This window comes from Schistocerca piceifrons, chromosome 3 (genome assembly GCF_021461385.2).
Source record: "Schistocerca piceifrons isolate TAMUIC-IGC-003096 chromosome 3, iqSchPice1.1, whole genome shotgun sequence".
Taxonomy (NCBI): Eukaryota; Metazoa; Arthropoda; class Insecta; order Orthoptera; family Acrididae; genus Schistocerca; species Schistocerca piceifrons.
Window position 1 is genome coordinate 961090230 of NC_060140.1, and position 26120 is coordinate 961116349.

The window sequence follows — 26120 nt, forward strand, 5'->3', positions numbered from 1 at the left end:
GCGAAATTAAAACCATAGTGAAAATACGACGTAGCTTCTCGCAGATGAGTTGGGCAGTGCCCGTCGATCGCGTCATGTCGCACTTTTCGGTTCTGAGCACAGAGTGAGCACGTAAAGACAGTTCCTCCAAGTGTGAAGTGCACACTGAGGGGTTGCGCCTGATTTCATGCAGCACACGTAACTCAACTGTCATGCGTTTACTTCTTCATGGCAATTACTCAGCCGCGCAATGCAGGTGCAACAAGGATTCTGCTGCAGTGTTTGCAACGGGAAGTGTTTGATCACCCACCATACAGCCAGGGCTTGGCTCCCTCTGACTTTCATCTCTTCGCTCACATGAATCGCTGGCTATGAGGACAGCATTTTGGCATAATAGAGCAAGCTGCAGGCCAGAGTAGGAAATTGGCGGAAAACACAGGCGGCTGTCTTCTGGGCGAGGGTGTTGGAAAGTTGGTACCACACTACGACAAATGTCTGAGTCGGAGTGGCCGCTATGAAGAGAAGTATTTGGAATGTGTAGCTAAATATTGCAAATAAAACATGTTTTTGATTTGCACTGAGCTTTCCATTTCGTGACCAATCGGAGGCAGAAAAAAGAAATATTCACCGTAATATGCAATTATCACGATTGGCCACGGCCATTTCATCCATGAAACACGAACATGTCCAGTGGATCACTGAGTGTTGAGTATGAGTAGTCTTTAGTATTTCATAGAAAAATTCTCCAGAAAATTGCTCTAATTTTCTTTTATGATGGTCGCGCCTCATATGTCTGAGAGTTTTTGTTATAAGTTTCTTCCGTGCCATACATCCTTACAGCGGCTGAAGTGCCGGTTTGTGAGAAGTACTTCCTTCTGTAGAGCTCGCTGGATTCAAACACCTCATGGCATTCAACCGTCTACCACGAGACGCCGTTACACTAGTTATAGCTTGCAGAGAGAAATTTAAGCGTTCTTGCAGTCCTCTATACGCGAATTGATGGGGAAGAAATTGTTATGCGTGGAGTAATAAAACGTAACTCATGGAACGTAACTCCTGCCAAGCTTTTCATATTGATTTGGCAGAGTTTGGACGTAGATGTAGAGGCAGACGGAAAACTGTCAGTGTTCTAGCAGTAGTGGACATCAAAAGACCCTAAGGAAGATCCCAGCAGAGGGGTCGAAACGTCGAACATTTTAGAAGAAACATGACGCGGACTAAGAACCCAGAAGATTTTAACTTCAGTGACAACGGCCACGAAAGCCTGCAGACTTACATAAAGCGAAGACTCCACGAATTTTTGACCAGCAAATCAATCACAGTCCTGAATCACCCGTCGTATTCGCCAGGTTTGGCCCCAGCCGACTTCCGGTTGTTTCCTCAAACTGAAGTTGGCAATGAAAGGGCAATGAGGCACTCGAGAATATCCAGGAAAACTGTACCGTGGTACTAAATGCAACTCCACAAATTTGGTTCAACTGGCTCTGAGCACTATGGGACTCAACTGCTGTGTCATCAGTCCCCTAGAACTTAGAACTACTTAAACCTAACTAACCTAAGGACATCACACACACCCATGCCCCAGGCAGGATCCGAACCTGCGACCGCAGCAGCAGCGCGGCTCCGGACTGGAGCGCCTAGAACCGCACGGCCACCGCTGCCGGCCCACAAAATTACTACAGTGACTGTTTCAAAACACTTTTAAAACAATTTCAGTAGAGTTTTGATTCAGGGGCAGACTAATTTGAATAAATACGATGATTTTATGAGCTGAACTGGGACACACTGTGTATTTAGCTCTTTAACATATCAGTAAAGAAATCAGAAACTTGAAGTTGTTTCTTTGAAGACCTCTTAACCCTGATCACAATATGAGTCTATTTACGTTCCCCGGCTGTGGAAGCCACACAGATATCTTCCAAAAAAACAACCACTGCAGCGGAAGTAACTATCTCTCGGCGCAAATACTCGTAAAAAAATTAATCTGCGTTTCCATTTATAGACTATCGCTACGAAAATGACAAACTTGCATATTTTAGTCGCGTTGGAATAAGAAATACTGGCGAGTCCGTTGTACTGCACGAACAGAATCGTTGCAAAAAAGTTTACCTGGAAGGAAGCCAAGCGCGCGAAGAAACGACTATTTCCTGTTCGCCACGAGCGGGCTATGCGTCATCTGAGGGGGCAGCCGACATTAAACTTTAAGGGATAACCCCACTCCGGAATTGCTCCGCTTCTTATTCGTTTATCTGGAACTCCCGAACCGATCATCCATCACGATGCTATAAAGACGCAGTGCGGACTTAATGCATTACACGGCCGGAGCCCTTCGTCCCTGCTGTCCGTGATTTATCACCGGGAAATGAGGTTCACAAAGTATTTTCTGTCTGTAGGGACGGCGGAAATATTTCGCAGTAAGTTGCGTGTGAAATAACGGCCCACAGCAAATATTCTGCGGGTTCCGTCGCCCATCGCAGTAGATCTCCCTGCGGCGTGTCTTCTGCCCGTTCCCCAGCGCGCCCGATACATTCGTGTGTGCACAGACGACCTCTGACTTCTGTTCAGTGTTTTGAAGAGGGCAGTTAGGATATATCTGCCTACCTTGGCATTAGGCATGTAAAAGAACAAGCGTGAAGATTTAACATCATTTCGATATCTATTTGGAGACGTACACACGACAAAGAGTAATAAGTGATTTTGGAAATCATAGGAAACCGTATCCGGGAACCAATGACGAACTGTTGGATACGTCAACACCACAATACGAGTCCATACTGTTAACCACAGTATCTAACCCATCAGAAATGTATTTCTCATTGTTTGTTGTTGTTGTGATCTTCAGTCCTGAGACTGATTTGATGCAGCTCTCCATGCTACTCTATCCTGTGCAAGCTATTTCATCTCCCAGTACCTACTGCAAACCTACATCCTTCTGAATATGCTTAGTGTATTCATCTCTTGGTCTCCCTCTACGATTTTTGCCTTCATGCTGCCCTCCAGTACTAAATTGGTGATCCCTTGCTGCCTCAGAACATGTCCTACCAACCGATCCCTTCTTCTAGTCAAGTTGTGCTACAAACTTCTCTTATACCTAATCCTATTCAATACCTCCTTATTAGTTATGTGATCTACCCATCTAATCTTCAGCATTCTTCTGTAGCACCACATTTCGAAAGCTTCTATTCTCTTCTTGTCTAAACTATTTATCGTCCACGTTTCACTTCCGTACATGGCTACACTCCATACAAATACTTTCAGAAACGGCTTTCTGACAAATCTATACTCGATGTTAACAAATTTCTCTTCTTCAGAAACGCTTTCCTTGCCATTGCCAGTCTACATTTTATATCCTCCCTACTTCGACCATCATCAGTTATTTTACTCCCCAAATAGCAAAATTCCTTCACTACTTTAAGTGTCTCATTTCCTAATCTAATTCCCTCAGCATCACCCGACTTAATTCGACTACATTCCATTATCCTCGTTTTGCTTTTGTTGATGTTCATCTTATATCCTCCTTTCAACACACTGTCCATTCCATTCAACTGCTCTTCCAAGTCCTTTGCCGTCTCTGACAGAATTACAATGTCATCGGCGAACCTCAAAGTTTTTATTTCTACTTCATGGATTTTAATACCTACACAGAATTTTTCTTTTTTTTCCTTTACTGCTTGCTCAGTATACAGATTGAATAACACCGGCGAGAGGCTACAACCATGTCTCACTCCCTTCCCAACCACTGCTTCCCTTTCATGCCACTCGACTCTTATAACTGCCATCTGGTTTCTGTACAAATTGTAAATAGCCTTTCACTCCCTATATTTTACCCCTGCCACCTTCAGAATTTGAAAGAGAGTATTCCAGTCAACATTGTCAAAAGCTTTCTGTAAGTCTACAAATGCTAGAAACGTAGGTTTGCCTTTCCTTAATCTAGCTTCTAACATAAGTCGTAGGGTCAGTGTTGCCTCACGTGTTCCAATATTTCTCCGGAATCCAAACTGATCTTCTCTGCGGTCGGCTTCTACTAGTTTTTCCATTCGTCTGTAAAGAATTCGCGTTAGTATTTAGCAGCCGTGACTTATTAAACTGATAGTTCGGTAATTTTCACATCTGCCAACACCTGCTTTCTTTGGGATTGGAATTATTATATTCATTCTCATTGTTTAGGACCGATTGAATTCAGGTTTTAGCTACTGTCGATGGGGAACAACAGTTTCAAAACATTAAACAATTTTCATAAGGATAAGGTGAAAAATAGCCAGATCAGTTGGAATAGCGAAAGTTTTATTAAATCCTCGATCTACGTTTCGACACCTTTAAAAACGTCTTCTTCAGAAGGATCACTGATTCCCACTGGTTACATAATGCTGAAGAGGCACCTTAAAAATGTAGCCGCGAGGCACAAACTAAGATAAAATCCACCTCCATAATAATAAAATCACGACATATCGTGCTGACTGTCATTAAAAAATGCTTCTCAAGTGCATCTAATGAGCTCACTAGAGGACTTTTCAAAGATGTCAAAAACTAGGTCAAGGGGTTTTATCAAACCTTTGTACTGTTGCAACTGATTTGACTGTTTTTCACCCTGTACTCAAGAGTACCGTATTCTACAGTTGCTGCCTCCAGCCATGTTCAAAGTTTTAAAATCAAATAATCAGCAACGAATTGTTAATGCTGGACATAAGTTGTTTGGAGAAACACTTTTATACTCCCAAAATATTTAAAAAAAATTTACGCTTTACATAGATCATTGAGTTACACATTCATAGCCGTCTTCCGCCTCTACAGGCCTCTTTCGTTCCAGTCATCCGGTCGTAGAATTCTGTCTTCTGTTGCTTCCTGTGCGTATTTTCCCCATCTTCTTCGAGGCGGCTCTTAGTATCAAATCTTCCTTTGTCAACTATGGTTAGGAATTTTCTGTTCGTGCCCGTCCCACTGAACCGTCTATTCTCCGCAGTTTTGTTATGGAGCTCCTTGTCTCCTTTCGCCTCCCTACCTCGTCATTTCATATCCTTTCTTTCCCCGTTAACTGCAGGACATCTTCTCTTACAGTCCATTTGCAATGTTCTAATTTTCTGCCAAGCTTTCCCCGTTTGAGGCCACATCTCAGTCTATATAAACTACGCTCTCGACCTAGCAGTCAAATATTCTTTTCATAGTGTTGTCGCGGTACGTCACATAACGTGAAAAGAAAAACATTGAAGAATTTCGAAAATTTAACAAAATTGACGTCGTAATGAAGTAAATGTCATCGCAGAAGAAGCACAAAGACTATATAAACTAATATGATCTACGACTGTAATTGTAATCTCTGTTCCTTTTGAAAAATGATCTAACACTTCCCTTTTGTTTCTTGGTAGTGTAAGAAGCCATTTTTTTTTTTTTTTTGACGTGGCACGAAAACGTGTAAGTTTCATGTGATATTTAGACTAAAATAATCAACTAGTACTTAAAGGTGTCGCTAATGTTTTACTGTAACAACTCATGAAGTGATATATATTAACGATTTATGCAAATTTTCTGGGGTAACACTGGCGCAGAGGTCAACGCCATTGTTCTAAATGACAACGGCCTAGTGTCATAATAAATATTTGGTAATTATGACAAATAATCACAAATAAATGTAAATGTAGGAGATATTTCTTGGTTAGTAGTTCTCCTTTTCAAACAGTAATAGCACTCAGTTTTTCTAATATTGAACCATATTAAATTAACGTGGTTTCATAAAATTTCTTTGATCTCAACATTGCCTTTTCACAAAAGTAAACAAGAATAATTAACGACAGAGAACTGCAACTCCATGAATTGGTTATTTTTTTTTTTTTTAAATGGACTGTGTCTTTTGAGATAAAAATAGCTTGTCGGGCAAACTAACTGAGAGAAGTACCATAACTAAGTCCATGGCATAAATAATTTTCCAGTTGCGAAGCAGGCAGAATAATACCATCTCCAACTTTACAAAACAAACAAATACCAACAATACATACGTAAAAAGAACCACCACAGTGTCCTGCGGAATAATATTATTCCATAGTATTTCATGCCGAGCTTTAGTAGCTCTCGTCCCCATCGCTATTCTGGAATTAATATCCTTGTCAGAAGCATTGAAGTTATCTATTATTGTTCCAAAATATTTGTAGTTTCTGCAGGATTTTATTTATCCTTCCTTAGTGTCAGTCTCCACCAAATCTTGTACCACATGCCTACGATCCGTCTTCTCCAGATTTATTTTCAAACACAATTTGCTATACTCCTCTTTAAACTCTTTGAGCATGTATTCCATATACTTTTCATCTTGAGAAATTATTAGCTGCCCATTCGCAAATAAAAGAGAGTCAGCGTTTCCTGTACCAGCCATTCAGCGCCTGTTCGAAGTAAATGTGAAAAAGAGTAGATGACGTTCCATAATCTTGTTTTTGACCTTTGTGAAAGAAAATACTTCGGGTAATCCTGTTTCCAGTTGAAAAACAAAATGCTTTTGTGTCCTTGTATTACTTTTAAAAGAGGTTAATCCATTTTTCTCTCAGATTAGACCTACTCATTGCTTCCCAGAATTTTATTCTACGGACGTTGTCATACGCTTGCTGCAGGTCTGCAAAGGTCATGTACACGTAGTTTCTTTTATTTATTGGGTTTTTCCACACTTTCTGATACAGTGAATGTTATCAAAACATGACCGTCCTTGTCTAAAACTTAAAGCTGACACATTACTTTCTGTTTTTTATTCAAAATACTGGGAAAAAGCCAAGCTGTTGCCGGGATAACATTTATTCCTGTGTACTTGGTGCACTTGTTAACTTTTCTTTATAATATGGAGGAGATATATGGCAAATTCCATTCCGTAGGTGGATCTTCTACCGTCCCTATTTTGCCAAAACGTTTCCGTAGTTATCTCATCACTACACTTCCTCCATGCTTCAGAAGTTCCATTCGTAGCTCTTAACATTATAAAAACTCATAATTTTTTTCCACGGCGACTGTCTACGCATGTATCACTGTAGAAAAAACAGCAACCAAACACGTTCTTTCAATGAACGATTTATTTCCCGGTAACTAGTTTCCAGCCTGACTTGTACTATCACTCATATGTCTTTACTCAAGCTCACGTTCAGCATGATCCATATCAATTACGATACCCCTACCCTGCACTGTATAGAGAAAAACGCTTCCTAAAGATAGAAACATGAAATCTGTACAAGAAGTCCTCTCTGCTGACTGAAGATGGGCCCAGGTCAGAAACTAGTTATGACGAAGTAAATCAGTCATTCAAAGAGTGTGGCTGGTGGCAGTTTTTTCTTCAGTGATATTTGTAAAAACTCATACCATGCATTTCCAGGCAGAAATGACTCATAGGCAAAAAAAGTAGATATGAACAGGCACGCATTTAACCGTCTCTGTGTGCAAAAATCCTGTGCATCCAACTGTTGACATCCATCACTTGGATTAAAATAACCAAGAAACTCTCCCAGTGCAATGATCTACACAGGGGAGCGGCAGCGTACTTTGCACAATTTCACTTCGATACTGCACTATGACATAGTCTTGTGGTCAAATGAGGCTGAGGTAATAATGATAATTGTTTTACAGAAGCGTGCAATAACGGTATGGGATTCAAGTCGACCATCCAATGTCTTTCTGATACTTTGTGATACGCTCAAAGTGCCAGTGCAGCCACTTGTCTAGAGTTCAGAATAGACTTTCGTGTTCTGGCCCTTAACTGGTTCCAGGTAGATATCAGACAGGAAACTGGAAGTTCACAGATCAGAAACGAAGTGAGCGAGTACAATGTTAGCTACTTATGGTGTGTATTATCTCAATATTTGTACTTGGGACCGAAAATTCCTGTTGGCACTAATGCTCGTATTAAACAGGTGGTCTGAAATCAGTAAAATTACATAAATATTTAATACAAAGTAGTAAGAAAAAAGCAACAACTGTGTAGTGTAAAACGAAGAAAAGCAGCTCTTTTCGAAATATCTATTTTCCGTTAATATGCATAATACCCTAATTTGTTGTTGTTGTGGTCTTCAGTCCTGAGACTGGTATAATGCAGCTTTCCATGCTACTTTATCCTGTACAAGTTTCTTCATCTCCCAGTACTTACTACAACATCCTTCTGAATCTGCATAGTGTATTCATCTCTTGGTCTCCCTCTACGATTTTTACTCTCCACGCTGCCCTCCAATATTGAATTGGTGATCCCTTAATGCCTCAGAACATGTCCTACCAACCGGCCCCTTCTTCAAGTTGTGCCACAAACTCCTCTTCTCCCCAATTCTATTCAATACCTCCTCATTAGTTATGTGATCTACCCATCTAATCTTTAGCATTCTTCTGTAGCACCACATTTCGAAAGCTTCTATTCTCTTCTTGTCCAAACTATTTATCGTAAATGTTTCACTTCCATACATGGCTACACTCCATACAAGTACTTTCAGAAACTGCTTCCTGGCACTTAAATCTATACTCGATGTTAACAAATTTCTCTTCTTCAGAAACGCTTTCCTTGCCATTGCCGGTCTACATTTTATATCCTCTCTACATCGAGCATCATCAGTTATTTTGCTTCCCAATTAGCAGAACTCCTTTACTACATAAAGTGTCTCATTTCCTACTCTAATTCCCTCAGTATCACCCGACTTAATTCGACTACATTTCATTATCCTTGTTTTGCTTCTATTGATGTTCATTTTATATCCTCCTTTCGAGACACTGTCCATTCCGTTCAACTGCTCAGCATTAAAAGTAATCTAAAAGTAATTCCTGTGGTGAGTGACGTGAGCAGTTTAGCTTTAGGTATAACTGTTATACCATACAGAAATTTCATGCAGTAAGCACTTCTGTCCATAACGCAGCTCATTTCACATCTTCATGTTCGATTTGTACACTTTTGGCAAGACCTGACAAGCTCGGATGAGGGAGACACAGCCGTCTATAATTATTTACAGTAAATTTTAATGGTCCTGATAGCAATAAAATGTAATTATAATTTGGTGATTACTGGTTTCTGCTGACCACCAACCATACTCAGGAACTGCTTACAACAGAATTGCTACCTAAGTACATGGACTCACCTGGTGATGAGCTCCGGGTGGACATGCGACCCGCTCTTGCCATCCTCCACGCTGCTCCCCGTTTCAGACACCTGCAACAGAGGACTCAGCGTCATTTCGTGTTCTCACCGCACTGCGTCATACACACAAGCCAACAGTTAAAAAAATATCTTGAATTATTTAACTACGTCGATGCTTATCAGGGAAACATTGACTGTCTGTGAACATTTGGGAAAAAGGAATTTATTTTACATTAATCAGTTCTCCACTACATTACTTAGTTTTTTTAAATCGTTTAATTTTTACAGAGTTCACAGGAATGTTATCCTAAAACCGAGAGTTCCCTGCCATCTCCGGCAGCGGCGAAACTCACGCAGTGGGTGGAGAATGATATTAGTTTTCTACGTCGCGTGTAGTCAAACTACGGAATCACTAGCCGTACTTGTAACTATAACTACACTTTATTGTTACCTCTTACAGGAGAAAACATTACTCAAATCATTTGCCACGTCTAGTGAAAAATTATTACTAAATTGGTGTAACGTACATCAGTAAAAGCCGTCATTTTTCTGACAGCACAGTGCGTGAGGCAGACTCTACACGTCTACTCTACTCAGTGGCAAAACTCGAAGTACTCATTACTCTGGCTTACAGTACTTAGCCGTTAAATGTTTACATGGCTTAATACAGCTGCGATATGTTAACTGCTGGCCTTAACAAACTATTTAACGCTTGATTTACAACTGCCACTATACTGTTTTATTCGAGGTAATTACTACGTTTTCGTCATAAGACGTATGGGCAACTTTGACACGACACTCGCTGATGGCTTATACTCGAGAGGCTCTCCCCCATTCATTTACGAATCACCCAAAGAGTAGCTTGCTATGGGCTTAAAAAGTGTAGAGTACAGATAGGAGAGGACGTAATGAGGCAAGCATGAGATACTGGGATACAATTACTGAAGTATTTGAAAACAAAAAGTAAATTGGTTACAAACTACGGCGTGCACACACTTTATTCAACATGTGAACCTCACTACAAATATTCAGATTTAGGTTATGACATGTTCGATATGCCTGCCATCAGTGGCGATGACGTCACGCAGACGTATAGGTAAATTGTGCATGATGAAGTGTTGGACATCGATGCTGTCGATGACCTCCTGAATGTCTGTTTTCAGCTCAGAAATGGTTTTGGGGTTTTTGCTGTACACCTTGTCTTTAATATAGCCGCACAAAGAGGAGTCGCATGGTTCAAATCCAGAGAATATGGTGGCCAATCGGGGCCCATGCCAGCGGCCTCTGCGTACTCCAGAGCCAACATGCGGTCCGAAAAGTGCTCCTCCAGGACACCAAACACTCTTCTGCTTCGACGGGGTCGAGCTCCGTCTTGATGCCGTGTTCCTTGATTTCAGTAAGGCATTCGACACCGTCCCGCATTGCCGTTTAATGAAAAAAAAAATACGAGCTTACGGAGTATCGAAGCAGACGTGCGACTGGATTCAAGACTTTCTTGCAGACAGGACTCAACATGTGGCTCTTAACGAAACTAAATCGACAGATGTAAAGGCAATATCCGAAATACCATAGGGAAGTGTGATAGGACCGCTGCTGTTTACAGTGTATATAAATGATCTAGTAGAAAGCGTCGGATGCTCTTTAAGTCTATTCGCAGATGATGCAGTTGTTTATACCAAAGTAGAAACGCCAGAAGATAGTAAGAATTTGCAGAACGCCCTGCAGAGAATCGATGAACGGTGAAGACTCTGGCAGTGGACGCTGAACGTAAACAAGTATAACGTATTGCGTATACATAGGAAAGGAAATCCACTACTGTACAGCTACACTATTGATAACAAACAGCTGGATACAGCGTCTGCCGTAAAATACCTAGGCGTAACTGAGAGCGACCTTAAGTGAAATGACCATATAAAACAGATAGTGGGAAACGCAGACACAAGACTCAGATTCATCGGAAGAATCTTAAGGAAATGTAACTCATCCACGAAAGAAGTGGCTTATAAGGCGCTTGTTCGTCCGCTTCTTGAGTATTGTTCGCCTATCAGGTGGGACTGATAGGGGAGATAGAGAAGATCCAACGAATTGCGTCACGCGATAGTTTAGCTGGCGAGAGAGCGTTACGGAGATGCTAAACAAACTACACTGGCAGACGTTACAAGAGAGGCATTGTGCCTCGCGGAGAGATTTACTATTGAATTTTAGGGACAGCACTTTTCAGGAGGAGTCAGACAACATATTACTTCCCGCACATACATCTCGCGTATTGGCCACGAGGAGAAAATTCGAGAAATTAGAGCCAATACAGAGGCTTACCGACAATCATTCTTCCCACGCATTATTCGCGAGCGGAACAGGATTGGAGGGATCAGATAGTGGTACCGAAAGTACCCTCCGCCACACAACATTAGGTGACTTGGGGATTATGATGTAGATGTAGGTGAGGAGGAGGAGATGCCAGAAATATACACTGATTGAAAAATAATTTCAAAACCAAAACATAATTAATGTAGACTAATACAATTTCGGGAATAGATTTGTCAAGGTAACACGCAAGTATTTAAGTACCCAGATAAATGTGAAATAATAACCGGCGTAATCGCCAGAATGTTGAATGCAAGTACGCAGATGTGCATGCATTGCGTCATACAAGTTAGGGATGCCGGTTTATGGTTTGGAATCCCGTGCCTGTTGCACTTGGTAGGTCAACACACGGAAAGGTTTGTGGATGACGCTGGAGTTGTCCGATAAGATCCGATATCAGCTCGACTGGAGACAGATCTAGTGATCGAGCAGACTAAGTCAACATATCGAAACTTTGTAGAGGATACTGGGTTACAGCAGCGGTATGTGGACGAGCGTTATCCTGTGGGAAAACACTCGTTGGTTGCAGGCCTCCAACTGCCCTCCAATGACCTCTCACTTGATATAAGAGAAGTAGCAATTGGCGACGGTTAGGGGTCAGTGGAATGAGCGCTACAGGGAGCTGCCCTGGAAGTGAGTGATTTGCAACAGTTCGTTGCGTCACTGTGGTTCCAGCTGCTGCTCAAATAGCTGCCGCAGATGGAGTAGGATGCCCCAGAGACGGTACGCCGAACACGATGCTCTCCATAGTGCCCATCCGGAGCCTGGTCTTCTTGCTACCGTATCCTCTCCTGACCACCGGTGCCAGCAATCACGTACAGTGGCTGCTTTCCTGCCAAGACTTCATGCAGTATCGCAGAAGGAACATCCTGTTTCTCGTACCTCTATTACACGATCTCGTTCAAAATTACTGGCGTATTGGTAATGGCGTCTTTTGTCACCTTAAAGGCATCTGTGCTAACATCAGCTCACCATGCCCAATATCAAAGGCAACTGACGCTCACGACCCTTTCAGCACGTATTTAGAGCAAATCTTATTATGCGACTGGCGGGAAATTTGTATAGACTATCGTTTATCTCGCACAACTTCTTCATCTACATCTACATCTACATTGTGCGACTGGTTTCTTGATTTCCTGTCAGGAAGGTCGCAGTTCGTAGTAATAGACGGCAAATCATCGAGTAAAACTGAAGTGATATCAGGTGTTCCCCAGGGTAGCGTCCTGGGACCTCTGCTGTTCCTGATCTATATAAATGACCTGGGTGACAATCTGAGCAGTTCTCTTAGGTTGTTCGCAGATGATGCTGTAATTTACCGTCTAGTAAGGTCATCCGAAGACAAGTATCAGTTGCAAAGCGATTTAGAAAAGATTGCTGTATGGTGTGGCAGGTGGCAGTTGACGCTAAATAACGAAAAGAGTGAGGTGATCCACATGAGTTCCAAAAGAAATCCGTTGGAATTCGATTACTCGATAAATAGTGCAATTCTCAAGGCTGTCAATTCAACTAAGTACCTGGGTGTTAAAATTACGAACAACTTCAGTTGGAAAGACCACATAGATAATATTGTGGGGAAGGCGAGCCAAAGGTTGCGTTTCATTGGCAGGACACTTAGAGACAACAAGTCTACTAAAGAGACACCTTACACTACACTGGTTCGTCCTCTGTTAGAATATTGCAACGCGGTGTGGGATCCTTACCAGGTGGGATTGACGGAGGACATCGAAAGGGTGCAAAAAAGGGCAGCTCGTTTTGTTTTATCACGTAATGGGGGAGAGAGTGTGGCAGATATGATACGCGAGTTGGGATGGAAGTCATTAAAGCAAAGACGTTTTTCGTCGTGGCGAGATCTATTTACGAAATTTCAGTCACCAACTTTCTCTTCCGAATGCGAAAATATTTTGTTGAGCCCAACCTACATAGGTAGGAATGATCATCAAAATAAAATAAGAGAAATCAGAGCTCGAACAGAAAGGTTTAGGTGTTCGTTTTTCTCGCGCGCTGTTCGGGAGTGGAATGGTAGAGAGATAGTATGATTGTGGTTCGATGAACCCTCTGCCAAGCACTTAAATGTGAATTGCAGAGTAATCATGTAGATGTAGATGTACGTGGTTACTCTGCAATTCACACTTAAGTGCCTGGCTGAGGGCTCATCGAACCATTTTCATACTACTTCTCTACCATTCTACTCTCGAATGGCACGCGGGAAAAAGGAACACCTTAATCTTTCCGTTCGAGCTCTGATTTCTCTTACGTTATTACGATGATCATTTCTCCGTACGTAGGTGGGTGTCAACAAAATATTTTCGCATTCGGAAGAGAAAGTTGGTCATTGAAATTTCGTAAATAGATATCGCCGCAAAGAAAACCGCCTTTGTTTCAGTGACTGCCACCCCAACTCGCTTATCATATCAGTGACACTCTCATCCCTATTGCGCGATAAAACAAAACGAGCTGCCCTTTGCACTTTTTGGATGTCCTCCGTCAATCCTACATGGTAAGGATCCCACACTGCGCAGCAATATTCTAACAGAGGACGAACGAGTGTAGTGTAAGCTGTCTCTTTAGTGGGTTAGTCGCATCTTCTAAGTGTTCTGCCAACAAAGGGCAGTCCTTGTTTCGCCTTCCCCACGATATTATCTATGTAGTCTTTCCAATTTAAGTTGCTCGTAATTGTAATTCCCAGGTATTTAGTCGAATTGACAGCCCTTAGATTTGTGCGATTTATCGTATACCCACAATTTTTCGGATTTCTTTTAGTTCCCATGTGGATGACCTCGTACTTTTCTTTGTCTGTCCTCTAATAAAGAATTACTGATTCTCCTATCTGCGTTAATGCATTGAAGAATGACTGTAACGATAATCCAAATGTCTCTAGATAGAATCCTACACTTAGAATTCATTGATGATGTACTTTTTAATTAGAGTGAAACGAAGGCATGACCTTTACTCGTTTCATTTAAATCCGGGACTTTTTTTTTCGTCAGTGTATGTGACACAGCCCTAGGTGGGCGGAGACCCACATAAAAGTCTGTCAGTCAAGATACAACCACTTTTGGATATTTCAGTACTGTTCTTTAAACAGAATTTGGTGTCTACAATTGTTAAGAACGGAATAATTAAATATTAGTCGCCCAGATTTAAATGAAACGAGTAAAGCCCATGCCTTCGTTTCACTCTAATTAAAAAGTGTATCATCAATGAATGCTAAGTGTAGGATTCGATATAGAGAAATTTGGATTATAATTACAGTCATTCTTCAGTGCATTAACGAAGATAGAAGAATCAGTAACTCTTTATTTGAGGATAGAAAGAAGGTCAGCATAGGTCGTAATATAATTTGTAAGCTATTCACGGTAAATGGTAACAGCCAAACAGTTGCTGGATAAAGATTTATTAAAATCCTTGACCACGGTTTCGGTATATCTAAATGTACCTTCATCAGAAGTAAAATACACTAAAATCACATCTTGCAGTGGAGATACGTAAAACAATTGTGCCAAAGGCGTCGTCAGTAGTTAAAACATCTCCATTTATACAACATAATTGTGGACAGAGGGTCGATGCGAACACAGCATAGCATCATTACTTCGCCCGTGAACTAGCGTGAGGAAGGTTAGTTTTTGCTCCTGCCATCGTTCGTTGTGAAAACGCCTCTCTTCCTGGACTGGAATCTTTTGCCGACTGAGATGTCATCGTCTACAAGACCTGGCATTTTGATGTCGACCCGAAGACCCAAAGTAGGCCTAGTTATGTTTATAGTAATATGCCAATTACACCCTCTTCACGCTAGTTCACAGGCGAAGTAATGATGCTATGCTGTTTTCGCACCGACCCTCTGTCCATAATTATGTTGTATAAATGTAGATGTTTTAACTACTGCCGACGCCTTTGGCTCAATTGTTTTACGTATCTCCACTGCAGGATGTGATTTTAATGTATTTTACTTCTGATGAAGATACATTTAGATATACCGAAACCGTGGTCAAGGATTTTATAAATCTTTATCCAGCAGCTGTTTGGCTGTTATCATTTACCGTGAAGAATTTCAACAGTTGCTGTTTCAGCCATGTTTAAAATCTTGAAATTTGTAATTTATTGTAGATCTAGATTTCAGCAAAGAGCGCAGCTAGAATCAGTGTGTTATAGGTAGTCATGTAGACTCAGCGTAGTTATAACGACACATAGCACAATATTACTGGCCGGCCGCGGTGGTCTAGCGGTTCTGGCGCTGCAGTCTGGAACCGCGGGACTGCTACGGTCGCAGGTTCGAATCCTGCCTCGGGCATGGGTGTGTGTGATGTCCTTAGGTTAGTTAGGTTTAAGTAGTTCTAAGTTCTAGTGGACTTATGACCTAAGATGTTGAGTTCCATAGTGCTCAGAGCCATTTGAACCATTTGAACAATATTACTCTGACATGTGCGTCGTTATAACTATGCTGACTCTACATGACAAGTACTGATGGTATAGACTGTTAGCTGAAAATTGGACCTGAAATAACATACAGATAATATTACGACAAATGCTGGCCCTCTTTCTGTTCTGGATTAAATCACAGTCGTGGGGCATAATTATTCCCACGGAATCGAACCTGATGTATTGTTTATTTCAGTATTTTAAACATAGCTGCACAACAGCAACGGTTCCACGTAATAAAATTATAAACGGCCGATCAGTTGCAAGGGATAAAGAATTCTTTACCTAGGTTTCGACAAATATAAATTTGTCTTCTTCAGAAGGTGGCAATTTTACATTATTAAGGACTAATGTACCCTCGCAGTTTTTACAAACGTCGGCATAGATCCATTTGTCAAAAATGAAATATAGCCCTAGAATTAGGGTTTGTCACGTAAATATAAATTAGTACATGGATCTTGCAGAACTCACAACCGACTTTATATTTACGTGACAAACCCTAATTCTAGGGCTATATTTCATTTTTGACAAATGGATCTACGCCGACATTTGTAAAAACGGCGATGGTACATTAGTCCTTACTAATGTAAAATTACCACCTTCTGAAGAAGACAAATTTATATTTGTCGAAACCTAGGTAAAGAATTCTTTATCCATTGCAACTGGTCGGCTGTTATTATTTTATATTGTTTCTTTCTAAGGATATGTGGTATGCGCTGTGCAAAACAGAAATGAAATTTTATTACTTATCTAATTTCATCAAGCCTCTGAAAGCACATTAATGTGTTAAGAGCGTGCAAATGCGCAGTAAATGCGGGTAAGAAGTTGAGTAACTCACTTCATCAGCCCACGAACGCGCGATACTCCACGGCCTAAGCACGGCGAACAACATAATGCGAGGTATACGAGCGGAAACATCGCGCGATTAAATACCTAAAGTCTGCAAAATTATTCAAAGCTGTTTCAGTGGCCATAAAGCGCACGCAGATACAGCCGCTGCGAACCCGGATTCATTCAAATGAAGCTTAAGCTTTATGTAAAACGCAGAAACACCTGGTTACCGCCGTCGCAGGGAAAGCAAAACTCCTTTCAGAGACGCGTCGGGGCGTTGAATAGCTCGACAGCAGGTGGGATCAAAGAGAGAAGCAGAAAGAATATTGCCTGCTCCTTCCCGGGAAGAACAGGCCGCTCTGCAGTGGGTTAGCAGTGCCCACTTGGCACGCAAATGGATTTCTTTGTGCCGCCACCTGCGGAGAACTTCGTGACGCAAACCGATTATCTCCCCACGACGCGCAGACGGGTTCTCTGTGCTTTGCTGCCTGCTCGTGATTTTAGAGCCATTAAACGAAGCGGCTCCGGCAGTGGCAGAGGTCGGCAAAGAGGAAGAGGAAGAGATAGAGAGAGAAAGCAAGTGGCCCAAATGTAAACATGGGATAACGTGCCGGCGAGATTCCCAAGTGCTTAAAGTTTCTCCGTCCTGAAATCGGCTTCATTCCGCTCGGATCTGCTATTAGAAATATCTCTCCGGCTTTCATCGTCGGGACAAACAGTACTGCGGGAAGCACGATCCAGATTCGACGATAATGGCAGTGTTAATGGATTCTGCCGCAGAATAAGCGTCGGTATCTTAAATTCTAAAATTCTTAGTTGACATAATTGTGGAAAGACAAGTACTTTCTGTCGCACAGTCATGAAATATAGGTTATACAAATGCGCTCCTCTTTTGTTTCTGATCGCGTCTTTGTTATTCGTTAAAAGTATGTGATAATTGTGTTATTCCTCCTATTGTCAGTGAAATAAATGCATATATAATTAAACAATATGTGAAAACACTTTTTCGTCCTGCGTGGTGTTGATTTTTTTCCTTTCCTTGAAGCTAATTGCTGTCAACATCGCATATAAATCGAATTATATATTGTAAAAGTCTATAGTTGCAGAAATGTTTGCTAGAGGTTTCTAAATGTTTACGTGGTACTACCCCATAGGCGTTTACTGTATTCTTCAGTACTTCAATGGTGCAGCAGTGTCGAAATTAGAAATGAAAATAAAACAAACCAAGCACTGTCGGATCGGAAACAAACTCAGTTTACTAGTGATTCCAGTTTAAATTGCAAACCTTTTACGCTCCGATTCTTTCACGGAGCTTTGCGAACACTGTGCACATGAATAATAATGTCAATATTTTTGTCGTCTATCACACGAGGGTCGTAACATGAAAACGTTTTGGAACTGCAGTGACAGATAGGGCATTCTGATAACCTCATAATTAATAGTGGCCTGTATATACAACGATGTCAAAAATGTGATACAAGTGTGTGACAACAGAAAGTTTTGCATGCTGCCACTGAAATTTATTTTCCTTGCGGGAAAACTTCAGTGTTTGCACATAAACCTGTTTTCGGAAATTTCATCATATTTCAGAATTAGATAGCAGCATCAACACTTGAGAATCTGTAGTGACAGCTTTAACAAATAACATGTATTTCTGTTAAATTTTGATTTCGAAGAAGTAACCACAAATCTGCATTGTCAGCAGAATTGTCCAGTTGTCTTAAAGCACTTCGTCAAATTGAACTCATGATAAGTAACGATGCAATGTAGCAGTAGGAATAGTGTGTTGTTGTTGTTGTTGTGGTCTTTAGGCCCAAGACTGATTTGATGCGGCTCTCCATGATATTCTATCCTCGGCGAGCCTCTTCGTCTCCAAATAACTATATCCTTCTAAATCTGCTTACTGTAGTCATCTCTTGGTTTCTACCGCACACACACACTTCTCTCCAGTATTAAACTGGTGACCTCTTAACGTCTCAGAAAGTGTCCTACCAACCGATCCCTTCGACCAGTTAGGTTGCGCCACAAATTTCTTTTCTCCCCAATTATGTATAGCACCTACTCATTAGTTATACGATCTACCCATCTAACCTTCAGCATTCTCCTGTAGCATCACATTTCAAAAGCTTCCATCCTCTTCCTGTCTAAACTGTATATTGTCCGAGTTTCACTTCGATACTTTTGCTGCACTCCGTACGAATACTTGCAAAAAAGACTTCGTAACGCTTGAGTCTATATTCGATGTTAACAAATTTCAGTTCCTCAGAAACACTTCTCTTTCCATTGTCAGTCTGCATTTTATATCCTCTCTACTTCGGCCATAATCAGTTATTTAGCTGGCCAAATAACAAAATTCATCTAGTACTTCAAGTGTCTCGTTTCCTAATCTGACTGCCTCAGCATCTTCTGATTTAATTCGACAACACTCCATTATCTTTGTTTTGCTTTTGTTGATGTTCATCTTATAGAAATAAGACATTGTCCATTCCGTTCAGCTGCTTTTCCGAGCCCTTTGCTATCTGATTGACTTACAATACCATCGGCAAACCTCAAGGTTTTTGTTTGAATAGTTACAGCTATGTATATGGCTCAATTGAATAAGTCCACAATTTTGCTTTCACATTTTAACATTCGACAAACTATGATGTGATAACACACAGCGCTGTCAGTTGTAGGCCAGTTCAGCAGTTAACAATGGCTGGTTTGTGTTTATTCCAACATTCAGTTAGCCCCATGTGTCCGAATGGATCATATTTTAGGACCGCACCATTACTGCTAAACCTCATTTTCTCGTAATCTGAAAATAACTAATTCCAAAGGCTAATAAAATCAGCACCAGCGCATCACTTTGGTGACAGTACTTTATGGCAGCGATAGGTAAATATTCGTATTAGACTTTAATACGAAGAAGGATTAGGTCTGTAAGACAACACAGAACTGTTCTGCAGAGTTCCCACCAGTAAGGTAAAAGGGTATACCGGTTATGAGATACCTGTAATGAGTGGCTTACACTGGAGAGCGATGGGACACAAGAATAAAAGTGTCAAAATTAGTACTTGAAATGATAGTGTGTTAAGTGTTAACAAGTGTTAACAGAGGTACGTCTTGTATAAAATTAAACCCAGTATCTCAATGAACTTTGGTACGATCGAAGGTAACTGCATAACTGTCCTGTGTAATATCACATTCGAGGTGTTTGCCATTGCCCATGCCACGCGAGTTTCGAAGTTGCGACTGGTTATCATTTGCGTTTGTGCAGTGAATTACTGTTTGTGTTAAGGATATAAGCAGAGTTCAAGAAATCAAGAGCGAGGAACCTGGCTTTAGCGCTTGACCTACTCTTAAAGGATTAACACTAAACCAATCTTACCGCCCCTGTTCGGCTGATAACAAATACTGTACAAGGCAAAATGGTTTTTCACGAAAATCCTTAAACGTAAAGCTTGGGATGAAAAATGATTAATGTAAAGCTGTATTTAGTACATACTTTGTATGGGTGCGAAACATGAAGAGTGAGTAAAACAAAAACGATACGACGAATTGTCTTTGAAATTTGATATCACAGGAAACTACCGAAGATCAAATGGATTGATCCAGTAGAGAATGAAGTCATCCTGTAACAAACCAACGAGGAAAAAATAGCTGGCCAGATGATAGTGAATTGAAGAAAAAAGAATATTTGGTGATATGCTACTAGCTGAGTCGCTGCACAAAACTGTAATTGAAAGTATGATGGGAAAGAATCTTAGGGGAAGGCATGGATATGAGTGTATAAGGCAGATCGTTGATGGCGTAGGATGCGGCAGTTGCACTGAAGTGAATGGAGTAAATGAATAATAGGCTTGCGAGATGTTCTGGAGACATTCATCAAACCAGCCTCAGTGATGATGACTGAAAAGATGTCCGACTGTTGGAGCACCATCAGCGGTGTCCCATGTTCTAGCTCGATGTACGCAGGTACTTCAGAATGTACGTTACACATGTTGTCCCCTGGCTAAGACAATAAGCAATAAAAATTAAACTCTGGCTAAAATGGCCATTGAAGATTAACTGCATGGTTGGTGACGAGTAACGGTGTACGATGTTGGTATTCGTGCAAAGGAAATTGCCTTGTAATAAGTGAACCGGACTTCAAATAAAGATGCAGGTCCGGCATTCAAAAGATAAAATAATCGACGATAGAGCGTTTATGGCGCTCAGTCGTTGCGTCAGCAAGCAAATCAGTTCCAAATTAAATTAAATGGGCAAAAATCACTTGTTTCATACAATTAGTACAGGAGGACTGAAAAGCTGATGATTTCACAAAATAAAGCATATTTATGAAAGAAAAGGATCCAACTCTTGATGGCAAAATGTTTACAACTAACGCAATTACATCTGTATCATTTTTCTGCCCAAAAGGGGAAGAATGAAAAAAAATTAACGTCAATTTTTACATACAGAAAGAAACTATAAATTTATAGAACAAAGTGGCTGCTTAGACACAGTGTAGAGAAGGTCCAAACCTGTGATTTGGTCATCTATTTTATTCAACAACTATATCTAGTGAAGAAGTCACGCTAATTGCCAGTGAATTAGCCAATTACACAAATCTTCTCGCATTTATTTTTGACAAAATTGGTTTATACAACGAAAGATAGATACTTCGGTAGCCCACCGTTATGTAACTTATGTGTATTCTTTCTGTTGTTTCTTTGTCTATTCTATGGCTGAAGAGCAGCGTAACATTCTGCTGACAGCCCGCCTGTTGCACGGGTTTAAAAATAACAATACATCTACATCTACATCTATACTCCGCGAGCCACCTTACGGTGTGTGGCGGAGGGTACTTATTGTACCACTATCTGATCCCCCCTTCCCTGTTCCATTCACGAATTGTGCGTGGGAAGAACGACTGCTTGTAAGTCTCCGTATTTGCTCTAATTTCTCGGATCTTTTCGTTGTGATCATTACGCGAGATATATGTGGGCGGTAGTAATATGTTGCCCATCTCTTCCCGGAATGTGCTCTCTCGTAATTTCGATAATAAACCTCTCCGTATTGCGTAACGCCTTTCTTGAAGTGTCCGCCACTGGAGCTTGTTCAGCATCTCCGTAACGCTCTCGCGCTGACTAAATGTCCCCATGACGAATCGCGCTGCTTTTCGCTGGATCATGTCTATCTCTTCTATTAATCCAACCTGGTAAGGGTCCCATACTGATGAGCAATACTCAAGAATCGGACGAACAAGCGTTTTGTAAGCTACTTCTTTCGTCGATGAGTCACATTTTCTTAGAATTCTTCCTATGAATCTCAACCTGGCGCCTGCTTTTCCCACTATTTGTTTTATGTGATCATTCCACTTCAGATCGCTCCGGATAGTAACTCCTAAGTATTTTACGGTCGTTACCGCTTCCAATGATTTACCACCTATGGCATAATCGTACTGGAATGGATTTCTGCCCCTATGTATGCGCATTATATTACATTTATCTACGTTTAGGGAAAGCTGCCAGCTGTCGCACCATGCATTAATCCTCTGCAGGTCCTCCTGGAGTACGTACGAGTCTTCTGATGTTGCTACTTTCTTGTAGACAACCGTATCATCTGCAAATAGCCTCACGGAGCTACCGATGTTGTCAACTAAGTCATTTATGTATATTGTAAACAATAAAGGTCCTATCACGCTTCCCTGCGGTACTCCCGAAATTACCTCTACATCTGCAGATTTTGAACCGTTAAGAATGACATGTTGTGTTCTTTCTTCTAGGAAGTCCTGAATCCAATCACAAACCTGGTCCGATATTCCGTAAGCTCGTATTTTTTTCACTAAACGTAAGTGCGGAACCGTATCAAATGCCTTCCTGAAGTCCAGGAATACGGCATCAATCTGCTCGCTAGCGTCTACGGCACTGTGAATTTCTTGGGCAAATAGGGCGAGCTGAGTTTCACATGATCTCTGTTTACGGAATCCATGTTGGTTATGATGAAGGAGATTTGTATTATCTAAGAACGTCATAATACGAGAACACAAAACATGTTCCATTATTCTACAACAGATTGACGTAAGCGAAATAGGCCTATAATTATTCGCATCTGATTTATGACCCTTCTTGAAAATGGGAACGACCTGCGCTTTCTTCCAGTCGCTAGGTACTTTACGTTCTTCCAGCGATCTACGATAAATTGCTGATAGAAAGGGGGCAAGTTCTTTAGCATAATCACTGTAGAATCTTAAGGGTATCTCGTCTGGTCCGGATGCTTTTCCGCTACTAAGTGATAGCAGTTGTTTTTCAATTCCGATATCGTTTATTTCAATATTTTCCATTTTGGCGTCCGTGCGACGGCTGAAGTCAGGGACCGTGTTACGATTTTCCGCAGTGAAACAGTTTCGGAACACTGAATTCAGTATTTCTGCCTTTCTTCGGTCGTCCTCTGTTTCGGTGCCATCGTGGTCAACGAGTGACTGAATAGGGGATTTAGATCCGCTTACCGATTTTACATATGACCAAAACTTTTTAGGGTTCTTGTTTAGATTGTTTGCCAATGTTTTATGTTCGAATTCGTTGAATGCTTCTCTCATTGCTCTCTTTACGCTCTTTTTCGCTTCGTTCAGCTTTTCCTTATCAGCTATGATTCGACTACTCTTAAACCTATGATGAAGCTTTCTTTGTTTCCGTAGTACCTTTCGTACATGATTGTTATACCACGGTGGATCTTTCCCCTCGCTTTGGAGGTGATGCGGTGATGATTTGTGTTCTGCTCAAGTCTAATCATTTTTTGTACTTGTTACACTGCCTAAAGACGAAATATATATTGTGGAATGAAACCTATTGTAGATTCGAATGTCGGTTATATCTTCCAAAAATATGATGTATGAGGTTCACAGAGATTCGTTTTTATAAAATCATCGTTCTTTCTTTTGTAACCGTTCTTTTCTACTTTTCATTTAACATAATTGTCGTAAGCCCGGGAATATTTTAATTGAAACAATATCAGGAGTTATTATACAGAAGACCATAGTCGGAAATATTGCTCTGCGGCTTCGTGAAAAGGTGCGTTATAGTGGTCTCACATTTTCTGTGTTTATTCTTTCCGCTTTCAGTCGTTGGTACCTGGTCACATCTTCGAGTTTAATTTGAAAGTTCCAAACTGCTGTCTTAAAACTGACTGGAACGGAATGCACTCAGTTCGTGACGTCAGTTGAGGTGCTACTTGACTGAGAAGTAACGGCTCCAGGTGGCGAAAACTGACAACGGCCATGAGAGCTGTGTGCCGACAACACGCTTCTCCATAGCCCATCCAACGTCGCCATTGGCAGGGGATCAGATGGTGGTCGGTGCGTCCCTACATTTTACTGTCTTAAAATTCCGTCGTGTGGCCCTCCATACCCCCATCCCTACACCTCCCCCCGCCCCCTCTCCCGCCGTCGCCCATCCCCACTGCCCCTCCACCACCTCCAGTGCTCCAACGTTGTCGTAAGATTACGAAGCAGCTGACACGTAATCTCAGGTATTCGAACCGCTGACTGTGTAATCGATTGCCCCTGGCGCTGAGCTGGGGGTAACCGACAGAAAGCGGCTGCGGTTCTCGGCGCGCCTGCTGGAAGGAAAACCGGGCTGTCGGCCGGAAAGCGCGCTCGCTAGGCGGGAACCCGGCCAGGGGTAACGGCCGCGGCGAATGGCGGGGCGCCGCCGTTACGTCAGCAGCTAGCAGACGACGCGAGGTACCGAGCCGTTGTCGAGGCGCTCGGCTGGATCGTTGTACAGTGACGCCCAAACAAGACGCTTAGCATCGCTGTGCTTAATTAAAGTTCTTCTCGGTTTGTAGCGCGTACGTGCAGGATGGGCAGAATAAAACTGCCCCGGTGAATGTTTGGTGTACCTTAAGATAGGCAACCCGACTCACATTATCTGTCTCGTGTACGGATGATATGCGTTTTGTAGATTACCTTAAGGTGGACGAATTTCACTGCCGGAAAAAATATTACAGCACAAAAAAATAATGTTGAGAAATGTAATTTCGGGAATAATCCGCCAGGTTAGCTGAGAGCGCTAATGCGCTGCTTCCTGGACTCGGGTAGGCGTGCCAGACCCGGATCGAATCCGCCCAGCGGGTTAGCGATTAACGAGCCTGCATATGGTTTTTAGGCGATTTTCCACATCCCACTATGTGAATACTGGGCTGGTCGCCATGTTTCGCCTCAGTTACAAGCGTCGCAGGCATTTGACAAACCGTTCGCACACTTTTCATGGCTTACACTAGTCGCAGACAGCTGCGGTACACTACTTCCGTCCCGGGTGGTGACAGGGAGGTCATCTGGCCACCTTCTGACACTGCTGCTGTTGTGGTGTTCAGTCAGAGACTGGTTTCATGCAAGTATCCATGCTGCTCTATCCTGTGCAAGCCTCTTCATCTCCCACTACCTACCGCAACCTACACCCTTTTGAATCTGCTTAGTGTATGCTTCTCTTGCTCTCCCTCTACGATTTTTACCCTCCACGCTGCCCTCCAATAGTAAATTCGTGATCCCTTGATGCCTGAGAATATGTCCTACCAACCGGTCCCTGCTTCTAGTCAAGTTGTGCCATAAACTCCTCTTCTAATTCCATTCAATACCTCCTCATTAGTTATGTGATCTACCCATCTAATCTTCAGCATTCTTCTATAGCACCACATTTCGAAAGCTTCTATTCTCTTCTTGTCCAAACTATTTATCGTCCATGTTTCACTTCCATACATGGCTACACTCCATACAAATACTTTCACAAACGACTTCCTGACAATTAAATCTATCCTCGATGTTAAGAAATTTGTCTTCTTCAGAAACGCTTTCCTTGCCATTGCCAGTCTACATTTTATATCCTCTCTACTTCGACCATCATCAGTTATTTTGCTCCCCACATAGCAAAACTCCTTTACTACTCTAAGTGTCTCATTTCCTAATCTAATTCTCTCAGCATCAGCCGACTTAATTCGACTACATTCCATTATCCTCGTTTTGCTTTTGTTGATGTTCATCTCATGTCCTCCTTTCAACACACTGTCCATTCCATTCAACTGCTCTTCCAAGTCCTTTGCCGTCTCTGACAGAATTACGATGTCATCGGCGAACCTCAAAGTTTTTATTTCTACCTCATGGATTTTAATACCTACACAGAATTTTTCTTTTGTTTCCTCTACTGCTTGCTCAATATACAGATTGAATAACATCGGGGAGAGGCTACATCCCTGTCTCTCTCCCTTCCCTACCACTGCTTCCCTTTCATGTCCCTCGACTCTTATAACTGCCATCTGCTTTCTGTACAAGTATTAAATAGCCTTTCGCTCCCTGTATTTGACCCCTGCTACCTTCAGAATTTCAAAGAGAGAATTACAGTCAACATTGTCAAAAGCTTTCTCTAAGTCTACAAATGCTAGAAACGTAGGTTTGCCTCTCCTTAGTCTATCTTCTAAGATAAGTTGTAGGGTCGGT

General features: G+C 41.7%; 1 protein-coding gene across 2 annotated transcripts in view; it reads right to left on the reverse strand.

The window, feature by feature from the left end:
• Positions 1-26120, reverse strand: part of LOC124787880 (neprilysin-4-like) — a 726210-nt gene that overhangs the window by 254047 nt on the left and 446043 nt on the right. For both annotated transcript variants that reach the window (XM_047254857.1, XM_047254858.1), the window contains exon 2: positions 9057-9127. In XM_047254857.1, the coding sequence (XP_047110813.1) occupies positions 9057-9127 (71 nt within the window). The remainder of the gene's footprint in view (positions 1-9056; positions 9128-26120) is intronic.